Source organism: Symphalangus syndactylus, chromosome 8 (assembly GCF_028878055.3).
Source record: "Symphalangus syndactylus isolate Jambi chromosome 8, NHGRI_mSymSyn1-v2.1_pri, whole genome shotgun sequence".
NCBI classification, from domain to species: domain Eukaryota; kingdom Metazoa; phylum Chordata; class Mammalia; order Primates; family Hylobatidae; genus Symphalangus; species Symphalangus syndactylus.
The window spans coordinates 111,662,760-111,678,157 of record NC_072430.2 but is presented as its reverse complement, the minus strand read 5'-3'; the positions used below and the strand labels follow the sequence as shown (position 1 = coordinate 111,678,157).

General features: G+C 39.5%; 1 protein-coding gene across 18 annotated transcripts in view; it reads left to right on the top strand.

Moving 5' to 3' along the window:
• Positions 1–15,398, top strand: part of KLF7 (KLF transcription factor 7) — a 473,743-nt gene that overhangs the window by 417,958 nt on the left and 40,387 nt on the right. For 10 of the 18 annotated variants that reach the window (XM_063645052.1, XM_063645051.1, XM_063645057.1 and 7 more), the window contains one exon: positions 5,923–6,553. In XM_063645052.1, the coding sequence (XP_063501122.1) occupies positions 5,923–6,553 (631 nt within the window). Of the gene's footprint in view, positions 1–5,922; positions 6,557–11,635; positions 14,361–15,398 lie in introns of those variants that run through there. The other 8 variants (XM_063645050.1, XM_063645049.1, XM_063645053.1 and 5 more) reach the window with 3 other exon arrangements.

The window sequence follows — 15,398 nt, the reverse complement described above, 5'->3', positions numbered from 1 at the left end:
CCAGGGTTGAAGTGGAGTGTCTTTCAACACTTGACAGTCAGCGTATTTTCTTGACTCCATCTTTTTCTAGATTGGGCTCCCTGAAGGGGATAGACTTTATGTTGAACTTTGAATGAAAGAATGATGAGTGGGAGGGAAGGTGAAAGGAAGATTGTTTCGAGCATATGGGCTTGGGAAAGTAAGGACAAGAAAAATAGGTGAAGGAAACCCTTTAGGTAAGGGTTGTAGGGGAAATAGTCAATGTGACAGGAGATGTGTGCAATCCTGACTGGCAAGTTCCACGTAATTGATGATGAGATAAAGACAGGTTGAACAGAAGCCATTTGGTAACCTTGGCACCATGCCCATATATGACCAAATGTCTTATATTGTTCTCAGGGCTGTAAAAGTAACTGCCTCTTGCCAGCAGCAGAGAGCTTTTGATAAACTTAATATGTGCCACAAAACTTGAATTATCCTGTTTTCTTTCAAATCCTGTCTCTGGAAACTTCTGCCTCTGAGCAACAAAAATGAGTAATTGTAATAGTGGATTACAATCCATAGAATAAAATAAAAATGAATTCATACTGATACAAACAAATGATTGAATAAATAAACAAATGGAGAGGAAAAGTCAGGTCCTCCTTGCAGGAAAATTATCATAGATGTAGTAGGCAGTAATAGGTTTAAAGTCTATTATTTTTTATCTAGGTCTTGGATTATTACTTTTAATAAGCATGTTGCAACAAGTGAGAAGGCTATGAAAAGCATGAAGAGAGTATTAAAAAAGGTTTCAAGATGATCATTTCAATACGAATTTCGGTGATATTTATTAGGAAGCCAGGAGAAGCCATGCATTTCAAAGTTGAGATTTCAAGAGAGTCTTCACAAAGCTCATCTGTGACTCATCAATATAGAGGAAAATCACTTTGCACTCGGGAACATTTTCTTCCCATTGCTGACTGTAATGAATTTTTTAGGGGTTGGGGGTTGATCCAGCAGCTCAAGCCTTAAGTTGTATGGTTAGGTCAGGCTGAGGGAAGCCTTGTACCTCCAAGGTGAGTGCCAGACAGGCATAATTTATGTCATTAAACTGACATCCGCTGACTCAGATTTGGAGTTTGCTGGCAAGAGTATCATTCGAACAGAGTAAATCTCTGGTTCTGGTGGAAAAACATTTGAACTCTATATCCAAATTTACAGTTTAGAGACACTTTTAGCCTGCTGATGGTCTTCATCTCTCTCTCTCTGTTTTTTGAAGTTAGTTTAGACTTACAGAAATATTGCAAAAACAGTACATAGAGTTACCAAATATTGTTTGTCCAGCTTCCCCTAATGTTATGCAACCATAGTTCAATTATAAGAACCAGGAAATTATCATTGATATAATATCATTAACTAATCTATACACTTCCTTTGAATTACATTATTTTTTCCACCAGTCCTTTTACTGGTTCAGGATCCAGGCCAGGATCCATTGCATTTAGTTGCCATATCTCCTCATTCACCTCCAGTCTGTGACAACTTCTCAGTCTTTCTTTGTTCTTTGTGACCCAACACTTAAAGAATAACTGGCTATTTCCTTTGTAGAATAGTCCTCAATTTAAATTTGTCTGTTTTCTCATGATTAGATTGAGGTTATCCATTTTGAATAATCATAGAATAATATTGTATCCTTGTCAGCTTATCATATCAGGGGTACATGTGATCAGTATTACTTGTTCCTTGTGCTGCTAACTTTGATCATATGGCTAAGGTGGTTTCTTCCAGGTTTCTCCACTGTAAAGTTATTATATTTTGTCTTCGTAATTAACAAATAAATATTTTGTTCGGTGGATACTTTGAAACTAGGCAGATACCTTGTTTCTCATCATACATCTTTCTACTGGTTTTAGCATCCATTGGTAATTCTTACTTGTAATCATTTTTACTTTGCTGTTTGCCTAATGGTGATTTTCTGTTTCCATCATTCCTTCTGTGTTTTTGAATCATAATTTTACTGTAATGAGGAGCTGACCCTTTCCTTCTATCTTTTAATTTATTCAGTCATTTATTTATGTCAGTATGGATTCAGGGATATTTATTTTATGAATTATAACCTATTATTATTCATTTGGCCATTGAGAGCTCCTTTAAGTTGGCTTCTGAGTCTTTCTGACATGATTTCATCACTTTATGAGCACTTCCTTATCTTTTGGTACAATGATATTCTAGGCTCAACTTTTATTTTCATTGTTCTGGCCCTTCCAACAACTATTTCTCTAGGGAGTCCTGGTTCCCTTTATTGGATAATGATATTTAGAAACCAAGATCCCTGGGCTAAGTGTGCTCATTGCTCCTGGGGTTATCTTTGCCTGTAGCTTCTTTCAGTGGATGGAGTTAGGAAATATATGTATGTATACTCACACATGCATATACACATTTATTTCTCTATATATGTATGTGTGTGTATATTAAAATCCATGAGGAAATATTAATACCTCAATTCCCATCAAACATCATAGGCATTTTTTTTTTTTTTTGACATGGAATCTTGCTCTCTCACCCAGGCTGGAGTGCAGTGGTGCAATCTTGGCTCACTGCAACTTCCACCTCCCAGGTTCAAGTGATTCTTCTGCCTCAGCCTCCCGAGTAGCTGGGATTACAGGTGCACGCCACCACACCTGGCTAATTTTTTGTATTTTTAGTAGAGATGGGGTTTCATCATATTGGCCAGGCTGGTTTCAAACTCCTGACCTCAACTGATCCATCTGCCTCGACCTCCCAAAGTGTTAGGATTACAGGTGTGAGCCACTGCACCCGGCCTATCATGGACATTTCTTATGAGAGTTCTCATCATCATTTACAAACAATGTTGGAAGTAAATGTTCTCATTGGCTTGGAAATAATCTAATATTAGAATCCTCCTCATCCTTAACATTTTAATCTCCATACTCCTGATGGGAAAAGTCTTTAACCCCCTCACTGGGGTTTCCAATTGACAAAATCTTCTCCTCTACCTTAACTTCATCTCCAGCAGATACAAGAAGTGTATTTCCTAAGACAGCAATCATTTCATAATGATTTGACAGGACTGTCTAGCACATCCCAATGGGTAGTTATGCTTCTTCAATTTTCAGGAGGAATAAGAATGCCTTGTATTAGGATTGCAAGTTATAGCCACTCTGAAGTGGTCCAGATTTTTCCACATTTTAGTGATCATATGTCTCTCATCTTTAGATCATAAATATGACTCATGTGCTCCTGCAATTCACACCAGGGTGTACTGGGTAAGTTACTTAATCCTCCCAGAAGAGTGTGTAAATGTATTTAGAATATCTCAGTCCTGCAGAACTCTGAATATGAAGAGATCTGAGCCTTCTAATAATCACAATATCTTAGTGACTTTTCAGTCTTTGAACTGGATAGTATGTAAAGAAATGGCATACAAAAACTCTATTCACAGGCAGTGATGATTGAGTATGTGAAAGTCATTGTAGAGGAGGCAGGGAACTACCTCAAGGACATCTGATACCCCATGAGTTAGCTGATTTTTTTTTTTTTTTTTGGTAGAAACAGGGTCTCGCTGTCTTGCCCAGAGGGCTGGAGTGCAGTGGTACGACCATAGCTCACTGCAACCTTGAACTCCTGGGCTTAAGTGATTCTCCCACTTCAGCCGTCTGAGTAGCTGGGATAATAGGCACAAGTCACTGCACCCAGCTAATTTTCTTTTAGTTTTTGTGGAGACAGGGTCTTGTGTTGCCCAGGCATACTGATTTTTACCTAAAACATATCTGTGTCTCAAAGATCTGGTACCGCTCTTTGGGCAAAGCTCAAGAAGCATTGCAGTTGTATTCCCAGAGATATGTATTAGTGGTCATTTCTAAAATTGCCTCCTCAGCATGGTCCAGGGTAGGGTTTCAAAGATGGCTTTTGAAGAGTAGAAGAGGTAGAATGATCAAAGTAACAGTGTAAAGTGGGCTTTGTCTTTGACAGACATTATGTACCTGTTAGGTGCCAGGCACTGTGCTTGGTAGGTGATGATTCAGAAAGGGAAGAAGAAATTTAAGGGAGGTTTCAGGAGTAGAATCTTATAATTCAGAAATGAATTGAATGGAGCTAAGACTGAGGGCTTCAATATTGGGGAGATGTAAATGATAATTTCTAGCAATGAGATGGAATAAGGAAGGGGAAATTTTTGAGAAGTGGAGTTCAGAAGAAGCAAGTGAGGATAATTCATATTTCTAGACCTGAGAAGGTCATCATACTGGTTTCTAACTTAGAGTGGTGGGAAGCTACTGAGTCAGAGCTATTATTTAATCAATAAGTAAAACAGAATCAAAACTTACTTTTTCACTAAGCTTTCCTTGATTAATACTACATTGAGTATAGAATTTGGTGTCCACTCAGCCCCTAAGAACTTATCAACACATTTTATACTGTTTTTTTGGTATCACATTTCTATGTGAATTTACATAATTTTTAGCTTGTGGTTGTTTATTTTATACCTGCATCATGTGGACCTACTGCTATATCTTCTCCCTCTACCACATACAAAGCCTTGTACCTTGCTGTGAGCACAGTAGTTGAATGAAAACTTGTGACATGAGTGTTGAATGAAGATTGGAACCATTCATTAGTTCTTACCATTGAAAATCAACAGTGAGACCCAAAGCTGATTCATAGTTAAAAATTTGATTTTCTTATTCAGTAATGCAGAGTTTTACCAGAAGTGTGATTAAAAACCAGTCTTTTGAAATGTCACCAAAATAAAATCCTTGACAGATACAACACTACTAGGTATATCATTAAAATATATTCTTAATAGAATAAACGCCTAGAATCAGAACATCGGTTGAAAACATAGGAGCTTTACAGGGGCAGTAAATTTGGAGCTACTCACGTTTTAAATTTGCCATCAGTGGCTCTTTGTTGAATCCAGAAGATAGAGCAAATTGAGCTGATAGTGCAAGTTAGCAACATAGTTTTATACAAGATTCTGGAATTGTAGGATTTTGGAGTGAAGAGGACTTTAGAATACAAACTTCTTAAATATCGACTTTTGCCATAAAAGCACTCCCCCATCTTACAAAAACTTAAGAGTGCCATGGATGAAGATTTGTTGAAACTAAACGTTTTTGTTCTTCTCCCCTGTTTCTTTATCAGGTAAAAATTTTATGTTGAAATATGTTGGGTCCTATCTTTAAGTGGTCTAAATAGCTATGTTTGAATTTATTTTTATCATGTAGTCAGAGATGCTAAACCATTGAAATGGGATTTATGCCCCTTGCCACAAAGTATATAGCATTGTATTTTAATAACTTGCTATAAACAACAAGGGTTTTGTCTTGTGCCTCAAAAATTTTATGGTAGACGTTCTTTAGAACAGTATTCTTTCCTGCTGGTTATGGAATCCATCCCCAAGGCAGGGCTTGCTGTTGTTTGTTACTGAGGTCACCTCTTAGTTTGAGTGAACATGGCTTGTTCTTCAAAGCAAGTGGGAAAACTGACTTACTTGTGTGATGTGCTCAAGTCTATTTTGAGTAATGAAGTTGGACTCTGGGAAGTGTTGTCTTAGTATGAAAACCTTATCTGTTTCTATTTGCTTCTTGCTTGCATGATAATTTCTAGAGGGGAAATTGGAGCATCTTACCTGCTAAATTGGATTGAGGGGCAATAGATCATCATTTGATGTTCTCTGGAATCTCGAAGGTATGAGATAGTTCTTCTGGGGCTCTTGTTCTCCTTCAGCTAGAGTAATTGAAATCATGTGATGTGACCCTTATGAACCTTTCAGAGGTATTCAGAGAATAAATAACAAGGTCAGACCTTCTACTAAAGCATTTCTGATACAAGCCATGAAACCATTCTCTCTGCACCTTCCCCATCTGCCTGTCAACGTGTGGCCTCATGGTGTTCTGTGCCTCTGATGGCTGTTTCTCTCCCTCCTTCTTCCTCTCGCAGACATGCCTTGAATTGGAACGCTACCTACAGACGGAGCCCAGGAGGATCTCAGAGACCTTTGGTGAGGACTTGGACTGTTTCCTCCACGCTTCCCCTCCCCCGGGCATTGAGGAAAGCTTCCGTCGCTTAGACCCCCTGCTGCTCCCCGTGGAAGCGGCCATCTGTGAGAAGAGCTCGGCAGTGGACATCTTGCTCTCTCGGGACAAGTTGCTATCTGAGACCTGCCTCAGCCTCCAGCCGGCCAGTTCTTCTCTAGACAGCTACACAGCCGTCAACCAGGCCCAGCTCAACGCAGTGACCTCATTAACGCCCCCATCGTCCCCTGAGCTCAGCCGCCATCTGGTCAAAACCTCACAAACTCTCTCTGCTGTGGATGGCACGGTGACGTTGAAACTGGTGGCCAAGAAGGCTGCTCTCAGCTCCGTAAAGGTGGGAGGGGTCGCAACAGCTGCAGCAGCCGTGACGGCTGCGGGGGCCGTTAAGAGTGGACAGAGCGACAGTGACCAAGGAGGGCTAGGGGCTGAAGCATGTCCCGAAAACAAGAAGAGGGTTCACCGCTGTCAGTTTAACGGGTGCCGGAAAGTTTATACAAAAAGCTCCCACTTAAAGGCCCACCAGAGGACTCACACAGGTAGTGGTACAAGTTGGCCGCACGTGGTTTCTTCTCCTTTCCCCTCCTGTAGCCTCGTCATGTGGGAGGGCTCCTCTTTGTTCTGAGGAGTGGCACCCCTGCTGATGAGGAGGTGATAGACAGGCGGGAGGCCCCAGGTAGGGACAAAGAATGACTCACTTGTTACCTTAAGATCTCAAGATGTCCCAAGCACAGGACATGGGTTTGTCCCTACAGTGCCAACCACAGCATAGAATTACACAGTTCTGAGGATGGCTGAAGGGGGCCCTGGCAGTGACTCATAGCTGTTTGTGACACAGACACTTGTCGCTTTCCTGACACTTTGCATTGTTTTGTGAGTGTAGCTGCACAGTTTTGATCAACACTGGGATCTGAGGATGCATTTGAAAGCATTCACAGTTAAACAAGGTAGCTAGGGTGTCCCTATTCACTCTTTTCCCAGCATCCTGATTTTTCATCAAAGTCACCAACAGCAGGAGAGTTTCAGAGTTCATTAGATGTGATCATTCTATAATTAATTGGCATCTTCTCTTTTGCATTGTTCTCTGGCGCGTGCTTTATGGAGAGATGACAGAATTGCTTTTTAATGAGCTTGTTACTGAGAAGTTGCAAAGTGATTACATTGCTATGTGTGTGGCAAGAGCGGGTTGGGGAGGGATGGGGATTGTGTATTTTACTCAGGGCATCCTAGTAGCCCAGGAAGAGACACCATCCCTAAGTTCCAATCATACTGATCTTTTGAGCAATGGGATAATTTGGAAAAGTGGGATTTACACAGAAAAGCGTGAAACTCTTATTTTTCTTGGAACTGGTCTTTGTTCTCTGCTTTGAGATTGGAGCTTAGGGGTGGTGTCTCTTCCTGGGCTCCTAGGATGCTAGTAGCAATTACTGTGATTGGTGGTTTTTAAGTAAGTCTCCAAAAGTGGGCTACCTGTATGGTTTTTGCATACTGTTTGCACACTGCGAGCTGAATAGGGAAAATCCCCAAAGGTGTAAGTGGAAGTATAAAAGCATTCTTGGAGAGAAATCAGTGATAGCATATGAGCTAGGAAAAATGTTTGGTGCTCTGGGGGGCCTTCTAGGCCGTGCCGCCAAAGAAGTGTGCAGGGTGAGAGATTGTTGGCTGGAAAATCAGAACAACCTGGTCTTTAGTTGTAACTCTGCCACTGTCCAGCTCTGTGACCTTGAGCCTGTTCCTTTACCTCACCAGGCCTCATTTTCCACATCTGTTGAACAATCTGGCTCTTAAGGCCCCTTTCAATTGTAGTGTTCTGGAGGTCCGTGAACTGTTTTTGTGTAGTAGAGAAGAACTTTCCTGAAGTTCGAATATATAATATATGACAGAGGAAATCACTGTTATGAACCTCAGAGTTATTCCCATGGGAGGATGAAGACTGACATTACTTCCTTGCACACCAGGACTTGGGCCTGTACTGCTCTAATTCTGAACTTAATTTCCTGTGTGGCTCTTGCTTGGTTCATGGGACAGTCTCCTAACATAATGTTTATATCCCATGGCTCAGGCATAGAGACCCCCTCATGGTTTCCCATCGGAATTTGGGTTCCAGTTCACCACTCCACATGTACACACCAAGGCTAATGCTTCATGCTATTGTCAGTTTTTGCTTCTTTGATGTTGTTCTGAAGGTAGTTTTTATTGATATTTCTTTCTTTCTAAAGTCAATGAGTAAAGTAATGGCAAGATATTGGAAAGACATTGCTGTGCTCCCAGGCTGGAGTGCATGACTCATCTCCTGGCCCCTCCAGGAAACCAGAGAAGGCAGAAAAGGGCAAGAATGTTGTGTTGTCTTGGGGCTGTGGAGTTCATGATTATGGACACTTTCTGAATTATTGGCACTAAGGGCACGTCCTGCTTAGCATGGAGGCTATACAGCTCTGGGAAAGCAGAGATTCTTTTTAGGGAGTCCAGAGCATTTTCTTCTTCTTTCTTATCCCCTCTTTCCAACAGAGATGTCAGAAGGGTGACTGTTAGGGTTGATACATTATTTGGTGCTTTGTTTTTTTGAGCATTGTCTACTCAGAGTGATTACCAAGGTGGAGCTCATTATGTTACCTGGCACCTGCAACTACTTGCCTCATGTTGGACTAAAGTGGAAAGACTCCTATTGGGAATTCACTCAGGGAGGCACCAGGCATTGTTAGAAAAGCCTGCAGAGCAGTTAAGAGCTGAGCCTTGTGATCAGTTGGACTTGGGTTTATGTCCTCGCACTATCGCTTCCTAGGTTTATGACCTCAGTTTCCTCATTTCTAAAATAGAGACAATTGTGTCTACTCCTAGATTGTTTTGAATATTAAATGAGCAGATACTCATAAAATACTTGTAAAAAAAAAATACCTGATAGATAGTAAGAACTCATTACAGATAGTAGTGGGGTTGATTGTAGCTGTTACTATTGTTGTTGATATTAGTGATGACTGAGTGAAAAAACAGCTTTGTAAACCAGAAATAAGCCAGTTAGCCAAAGTTAAATACCGCAAAACAGCAAGAAGCTTTTTCTCTCTCGTTCCCAGTGGGGTTTGATCAATGGGATGTGGGGTGATGACACCTGTGGACACAAGTTGTGGAGGATAAACCAGATATGCAAGCATTAGCCCACAGAAGTTGGCAATAAGGCAGAAAGATCATGGCTTTCCTCCCACAACACAGAAAGCAGTTACCTTGCATCCGCAGAAGCATTTTGCCTGTAAAACCTTCCTCAGAGACATGCACGGAAAGTAGGTGCTACAAGAGAGATAAACAGATAAAAGGGGAGGTAGAGACAGGGATGGAGGGTGGGGAGAATATGAATTAATTTGGATTAAATGGATGAGAATCAGAAGTATTTATTTGGAATTGGTGTGAATTGGAGCTGAAAACAAAGGTGATAATTTATGTGGTGTAGATGGACTAAGAATAATGAAAACAGCATGAAGGATGGAATCAAATTAAGTGCAAACATATAAAGGAAATGGACTGGTAAAAGCTCGAGGGCAAAGGTATATGGAGATGGGAATTCAGGTTGGAAAGAGGCTGCTGATACAAGGACTGGAGCTGGGAGAGCTGCTGACCAAATGTGGAAATGAAGATTTTTAAAAAATGGGCTCTAGTTGGATTCAGGCAAGCTATTTTAACCCAGGACTCACTTTAATTCAGTCAAAATATTTCTTATCTTCCAGTTGGGGAGGTGTTTGGGGACAGGAAAAAAAGGGAGATAAGAATACCATCCCAGAGAAAGAAGAGAAGTATTTGCATTTTGTTCTCTAGAGTTGCAGATACATGCTATATCTCTTCTATATGGTAATACATTGCAAAGGAGATACAGTGAAGAAATGAAGTAAAATAAAATATGCGTGTCTTCCTCTCATAAGCATAAAGGAAGACAATACATGTTGGTAACGTGGATTTGCTTGCATTGAAGAATTTTTAAGGTGTTATTCATTTCATCTTTATATAGACAGAATTTACTTGAGCTGAAAAAGATATGCATTTTTTTCCTTCTGTGGCTATTTTTTGAGGATGCTGAATCCTTAAAAATTTTTGCCCTGGAGGATATTAGACAATGAGGTGATTTTTTTATTTATTATTTTTTAAGGTAGCAGATGTTCACATTGGTAGCTAGGGCACAAACGCAGGTTGCCCAAGGAAGTAAAGTTAGAGATGGGGCTACTGAGCTGGAGGTGCAGGATGACGAGGCGAGGAATGGGGCAAAGGGAATATTATGAAGTAGCAGAATTTAGTGAAGCATATAAAAATGGACATAAGGGCCAGGCACGGTGGCTTACGCCTGTAATCCTAGCACTTTGGGAGGCCGAGGCGGGTGGATCACCTGAGGTCAGGAGTTTGAGACCAGCCTGACCAACATTCGTCTCTACTAAAAATACAAAAATTAGCTGGGTGTGTGGCGCGTGCCTGTAGTCCCAGCTACTCAGGAGGCTGAGGCAGGAGAATTGCTTCACCCTGGGAGGCGGAGGTTGCAGTGAGCCGAGATTGCGTCACTGCACTCCAGCCTGGGTGACAGAGCCAGACACCGTCTCAAAAACAATAAAAATTTAAAAAAATGGACGTATGGTTTATTCATTGGGAAGAGCACCTAGTGTTGGCATGAGCGTAAAAATGTTCTTAGCAGCCAAGTCATTGCAGACCTTTCTCTCCTACTCTGTTTTCTGGTCTTCATATATTTTTCTTTCTCACAAATTCTACCATTATGATCATAGTTGTATTCATCTTCTTGAGTCAGCTAAATAATCCTTATATTTTGATGAAAGGTAACCTTCACTTCCAATGTTAAAAAAAAAAATATGCTCATTCTCAGCAAAAATCAATTTTTAAAAAATCTTAAGTTTGTGTGTAAAAAAAGAAGGAAGTATTTTCTACATTTCTTCTTACTTCTGAGAAGAGATAAAAACCTTTCATTGAAATGGTGCTTTGTGCTAAGTGAACAGACTTTTCAAATTTGAAAATCCATATAAAGGCACATCCACATTTATGTTATTACGAGTGAGTCATATTGGTAAAGTCAGGACAACGGCCAGTCATTAGATCTTTGATTCTTGGTCACAGTGAAGGGAGATGTGAAGAAGCCATGTTCTCTGAATGTGCTGCTTGGAGGACTCTCTCTATAGAATGAAGTTGCTGTCACCTAAACCATGGCTGGTGATAAGCATTCTCTAGATTTTATACCGAACAATATAACAGGATGCTTTTCAGGTAGAAAAGTAATACAAGTGTGCAATTTGCTTCGCATTTTACATTTGCTTTGGGGCCCATCTTATTGAATCAGAAAGTGGCACAATCTCTAAGTTGAATCAGAATTTAGGGAAATAGTTTATTTTCAAATGAAAAGGTGGCTAAAAATACTATAAACAAAAAGACCAGTGTAGCATTCAAAAGGCAAACAGAAGTGTTATGTCACCCATGTAATGAAAGGCCTTTAAAGTTTGAAATACAATTTATTTTACTTATTCAACAAATACATATAAAGCACTTGCTATGTCCCAGACATTGTTCTAAATGTTTTACAAATATTAACCCTTTTAATCCTTATACTAACCCAATGACATAAGTACCATCTTATTTTACAGATGAGGAAAATGAGACCCAGAGAAGTCAAGTAATTTGCCCAGTGTCACACAGCTCATCACAGATGGTTGGGCAAGGATTTGCACCGAAAAGTATTGCTCCAGTCGGAGCTCTCTTAACTTCTGAGCTTACTAATGAAGGGGAAACAAGTCAAGTGAATTTTTTAAAAGTAACCTGTTATTAACAGGAAATTAAAGATGTATAGTTTAAATGCAAATGGACAATGAAAACTAAATATCCTCTCTAAATAGGTGAGAATTAGGAGGCTCCTTAAACATATTGCCTCATCAGGTGACTGAGAAGCAGTACAAGGAAATTACAAAGAAATGGTCTTCCATTTCCAGACCTATTATTGTTACTGATAAAACTACTATTTTATGGTTGTTACTATTTTCGTTTTTTTAATGTTAGTATTAAAGAGAGAGATGCCAATCTCAGTTCACGCATTAAAATGACAAATGTTAATACTCTGTCCCTATCAAATAAGAAAGGTCAGTATTATCACAACGTGGGAGAAATTGAGGACCTCCCTCTTGTTAGAAATTAAATTGGACCCGTGTTTCCTGACCTATAGGCTTACATCCTACTCAGTAGATTGTTTTGCTTCTTATTTACTGTATATGTTCTTCAGTCTTTCTGCGAACAGGTATTAAGTGCCCATAGATGTCAGGCACTGTACCATGGAGTGACTAGCAAAGGAGAACAGGGTGGTCCATTTGGGAAGGAGTGCTAAAGGGTGGTGATGGGGCAGTGAATGAAAGCGGGGGCTTGCATCAGCAGTCAGAGGCAGCATGGAAGATTTAGAGATAACACGTCACTTCTCTCCTTCTGGACAGAGTGTTTATTGATGCTGTTCATCTTTTTAAATGATGTCAATGTGATAATATAGTAATTTATATAAATAGAAGCCCTAATTCAAGGTCAGGCGTATCAGCAGGATAAAATTAAATACCTCAGTGTGGAACTGTAGGGGGTTCATCGACCACTTTCAACCTCCTAGTGCCATAGATAAGAATTCTTTGAATTCATACAATAGCAACTGAAATGGGGCAATTTTAAGATATTAAAGGGCCTTTACTATGCCGAGACACATGGCTGCTAATGAAGTTTATCCATGTGTTGAGGCAGAAACTCATTAAACCCCGATTATGGGATGGAAACAAGAATAAGGGTTAAATGTTCAGTTCACAAGGTGGAGAGAGCTGAATAGGAGGGTTTGATAATTTGGATTTAGCGTATTCAAGAGCTTAAGAGAAGTTTGAAAAGAAAGGGTATGAAATGAGGTGGTGAAAAACAATCGCTGGGAGAATTTTCTGATTCAGTAAAATCTTAAAACTTTACCACATGATAATTTAGCAATGTGATAACTCCTAACATTTATGAAGATAAATTAATGTAAACATATATTGGGAAGCATGGCTTAAACTCAGCATATACACAGCAAGCACATTTATTTTATCATTATACTATGATAATAAATATAGGCTTTGTGGGACGCCTATTCCAGATGTCCTTTTAACGGATAATTGATAGTCACAAAGCAAATAAGTATGTTAAAATAAGAATGGAGGAGAAAGAAAAACATGAAATTAACGAGTATTTCATCATAAACAATATTTTTGAACACCCACTGTACATACACTAGTCCCTCTATTATTGCCGAGGACCTCGCTTTTTGACACAAAAGCCTGAAATACGGTTTCATAAAATAATTATATTTGGAACTTGATCTCAGAAGAGAATATAGCTTGGATGGGGGGTGTGGGGGAACTGGGAGGAAGGAGAAGAGAAAAGAGGAATCTCATTTCAGAAAAGGCAGTGAAAGTAATAGAATTTTATAGTTTCAAGGGTGGGCGAGTTCTGTTTGATAGAGAAGAAAAGAAGAGGGTCATGAGAAGTCTGTGTAAATGAAAAAATGACATTGAGAAGGCCAAGTGTAAACTTTTAGAAAAACTGTTCCTTTTAATAAATTGATAATGTACAGAGGCTGTTTTCTATTATAATATGAGTGTTAATTACCATCATGATCATGGTTATCCTGTGCATATAATATAGGAAGGTTTGAGGAAAGCTATGTGGAGCTTTGTAAAGAGTGAAGGCTAAGATGACGTTGTAAGAATTGATGGTAGGCAGGAATTTTCTATGTTTCCTGAAGTTGAAATAATAATGTAGTGATTGTGTTTGAATTAGAAGAAAACAGAGTTTAGGAAACTCATGTGTTAATTTTTTTAAACAAGTTTGTTTTGAATGATCCTCTTTTTAAAAAAGTTAAAATATAAGGACAGATGAAAAATAATTGTAAGATGACCTGTCTTTCTTTGAAAAATATTCAGCTTGAATGTAGTAGAAATTACAGTTGAAACCTTGATAATGGATCATCAGGAAACAAACTTTTCATATAAGGAAATTAGTTCTGATGAGTAAATGCAGCTGTTTGGGAATCTGGTCCACCAGGGGCAGAATGTGTCAGGTGACAGTAAGCTCTGCCGCACGACTCCGGTACCGAATGGAGAACGCCTAACCCTTTCCAGGCAGGCAGTTTCTATTTGTCTTCACCCTGATGGAGGCAAACTGGATAGCCCTGGCCAAACTTGTTTTCTAAAATATGGGGGTTTTTTCTTCTGCATTCTCCACCTAAGTACCTAATATCTGATCCCTTCCTGTACTCTGTCACTTTCTGCCCTGCAGCTTTCCTCTATCCTTAACAGCAGAAAGGATCTGGTAGCAATACACTGTAGACTGTTGTGGTCGGTGGATTATATATCCGTCCACCAGTGTATAACACTTTAATCTTCTATTGTTAGTTTTTTAACCTTCAATTAAGGGAAACTTAATAGAATTTCAGTAGTCTGTAAACAGGTAGGGAGACATGATGGGGGAGTGTTGGGAACTGGGATGGCATTCCCCCATTTCACTCCAGCACCATCCCTTCTACCCCTCCTCTGCTACTGGATTTTCTACATTTTCTAAAAGTGGCTTCCTTTCAACAATTTGTTAATGTATTGACATGACGTTATTAAGCTAAATGTTGGTCGAGGCAAGATCACTTAAAATAATTAAAAGTTGGTGACTTTTTAATGTGCTGGTTTTTCAGCCAACCACTGATGGAGTTACTTCTCATTCCTGCAGTGTCCCCATGTTCAGTCACCAATGGGTGGTGATATAATGGAGGTGAAAGCACTTCAATTATTTAAGGATGTCTGCAATGAGAATAAGCTTAGCATGCTTTGTTCCATATTTCTGTTCACCCTACCTTCTCCTTCAACGTGTATGGTTATGGAGCTGGGGACTGACCCAGGATTGGACCCCATAATCTTGTAGGGGAGGAAAGATCAGAATGCCCCATTGCTGGTTCCTTATGGAGCCTCAGTCCAGCTTTGTCCTAAACCAAGCGTCCTTGGCATACCCCCCCTTTTTTTTTTGCAACTGACATCTTTTTTTTCTTCCCTTGAAAAGTTATCTGCATTCATGTAAGACCCCTTTTATTTTGTTTGCAAAATAAAACACATTTACAGATTAAAACTCCTTTTATATTCTAAACTACTTGTCTGGTATTATAAAACATATACTTAGGCTTATTTTGTTGTTTCTGCCTTTAAAATGTATCCCGTTTCCATTACTATAACATGTATGGAATTCAGTAAAGTGGTACATATTGTTTTCAGGCAAATAATGTAAAAAGATGTTTTAATCCCAAATTTGTTGGGCCATCATTGTTTTATCCGTTTCACTAGGTGAGCTAAAAATGATAAAAGCTATCAATCA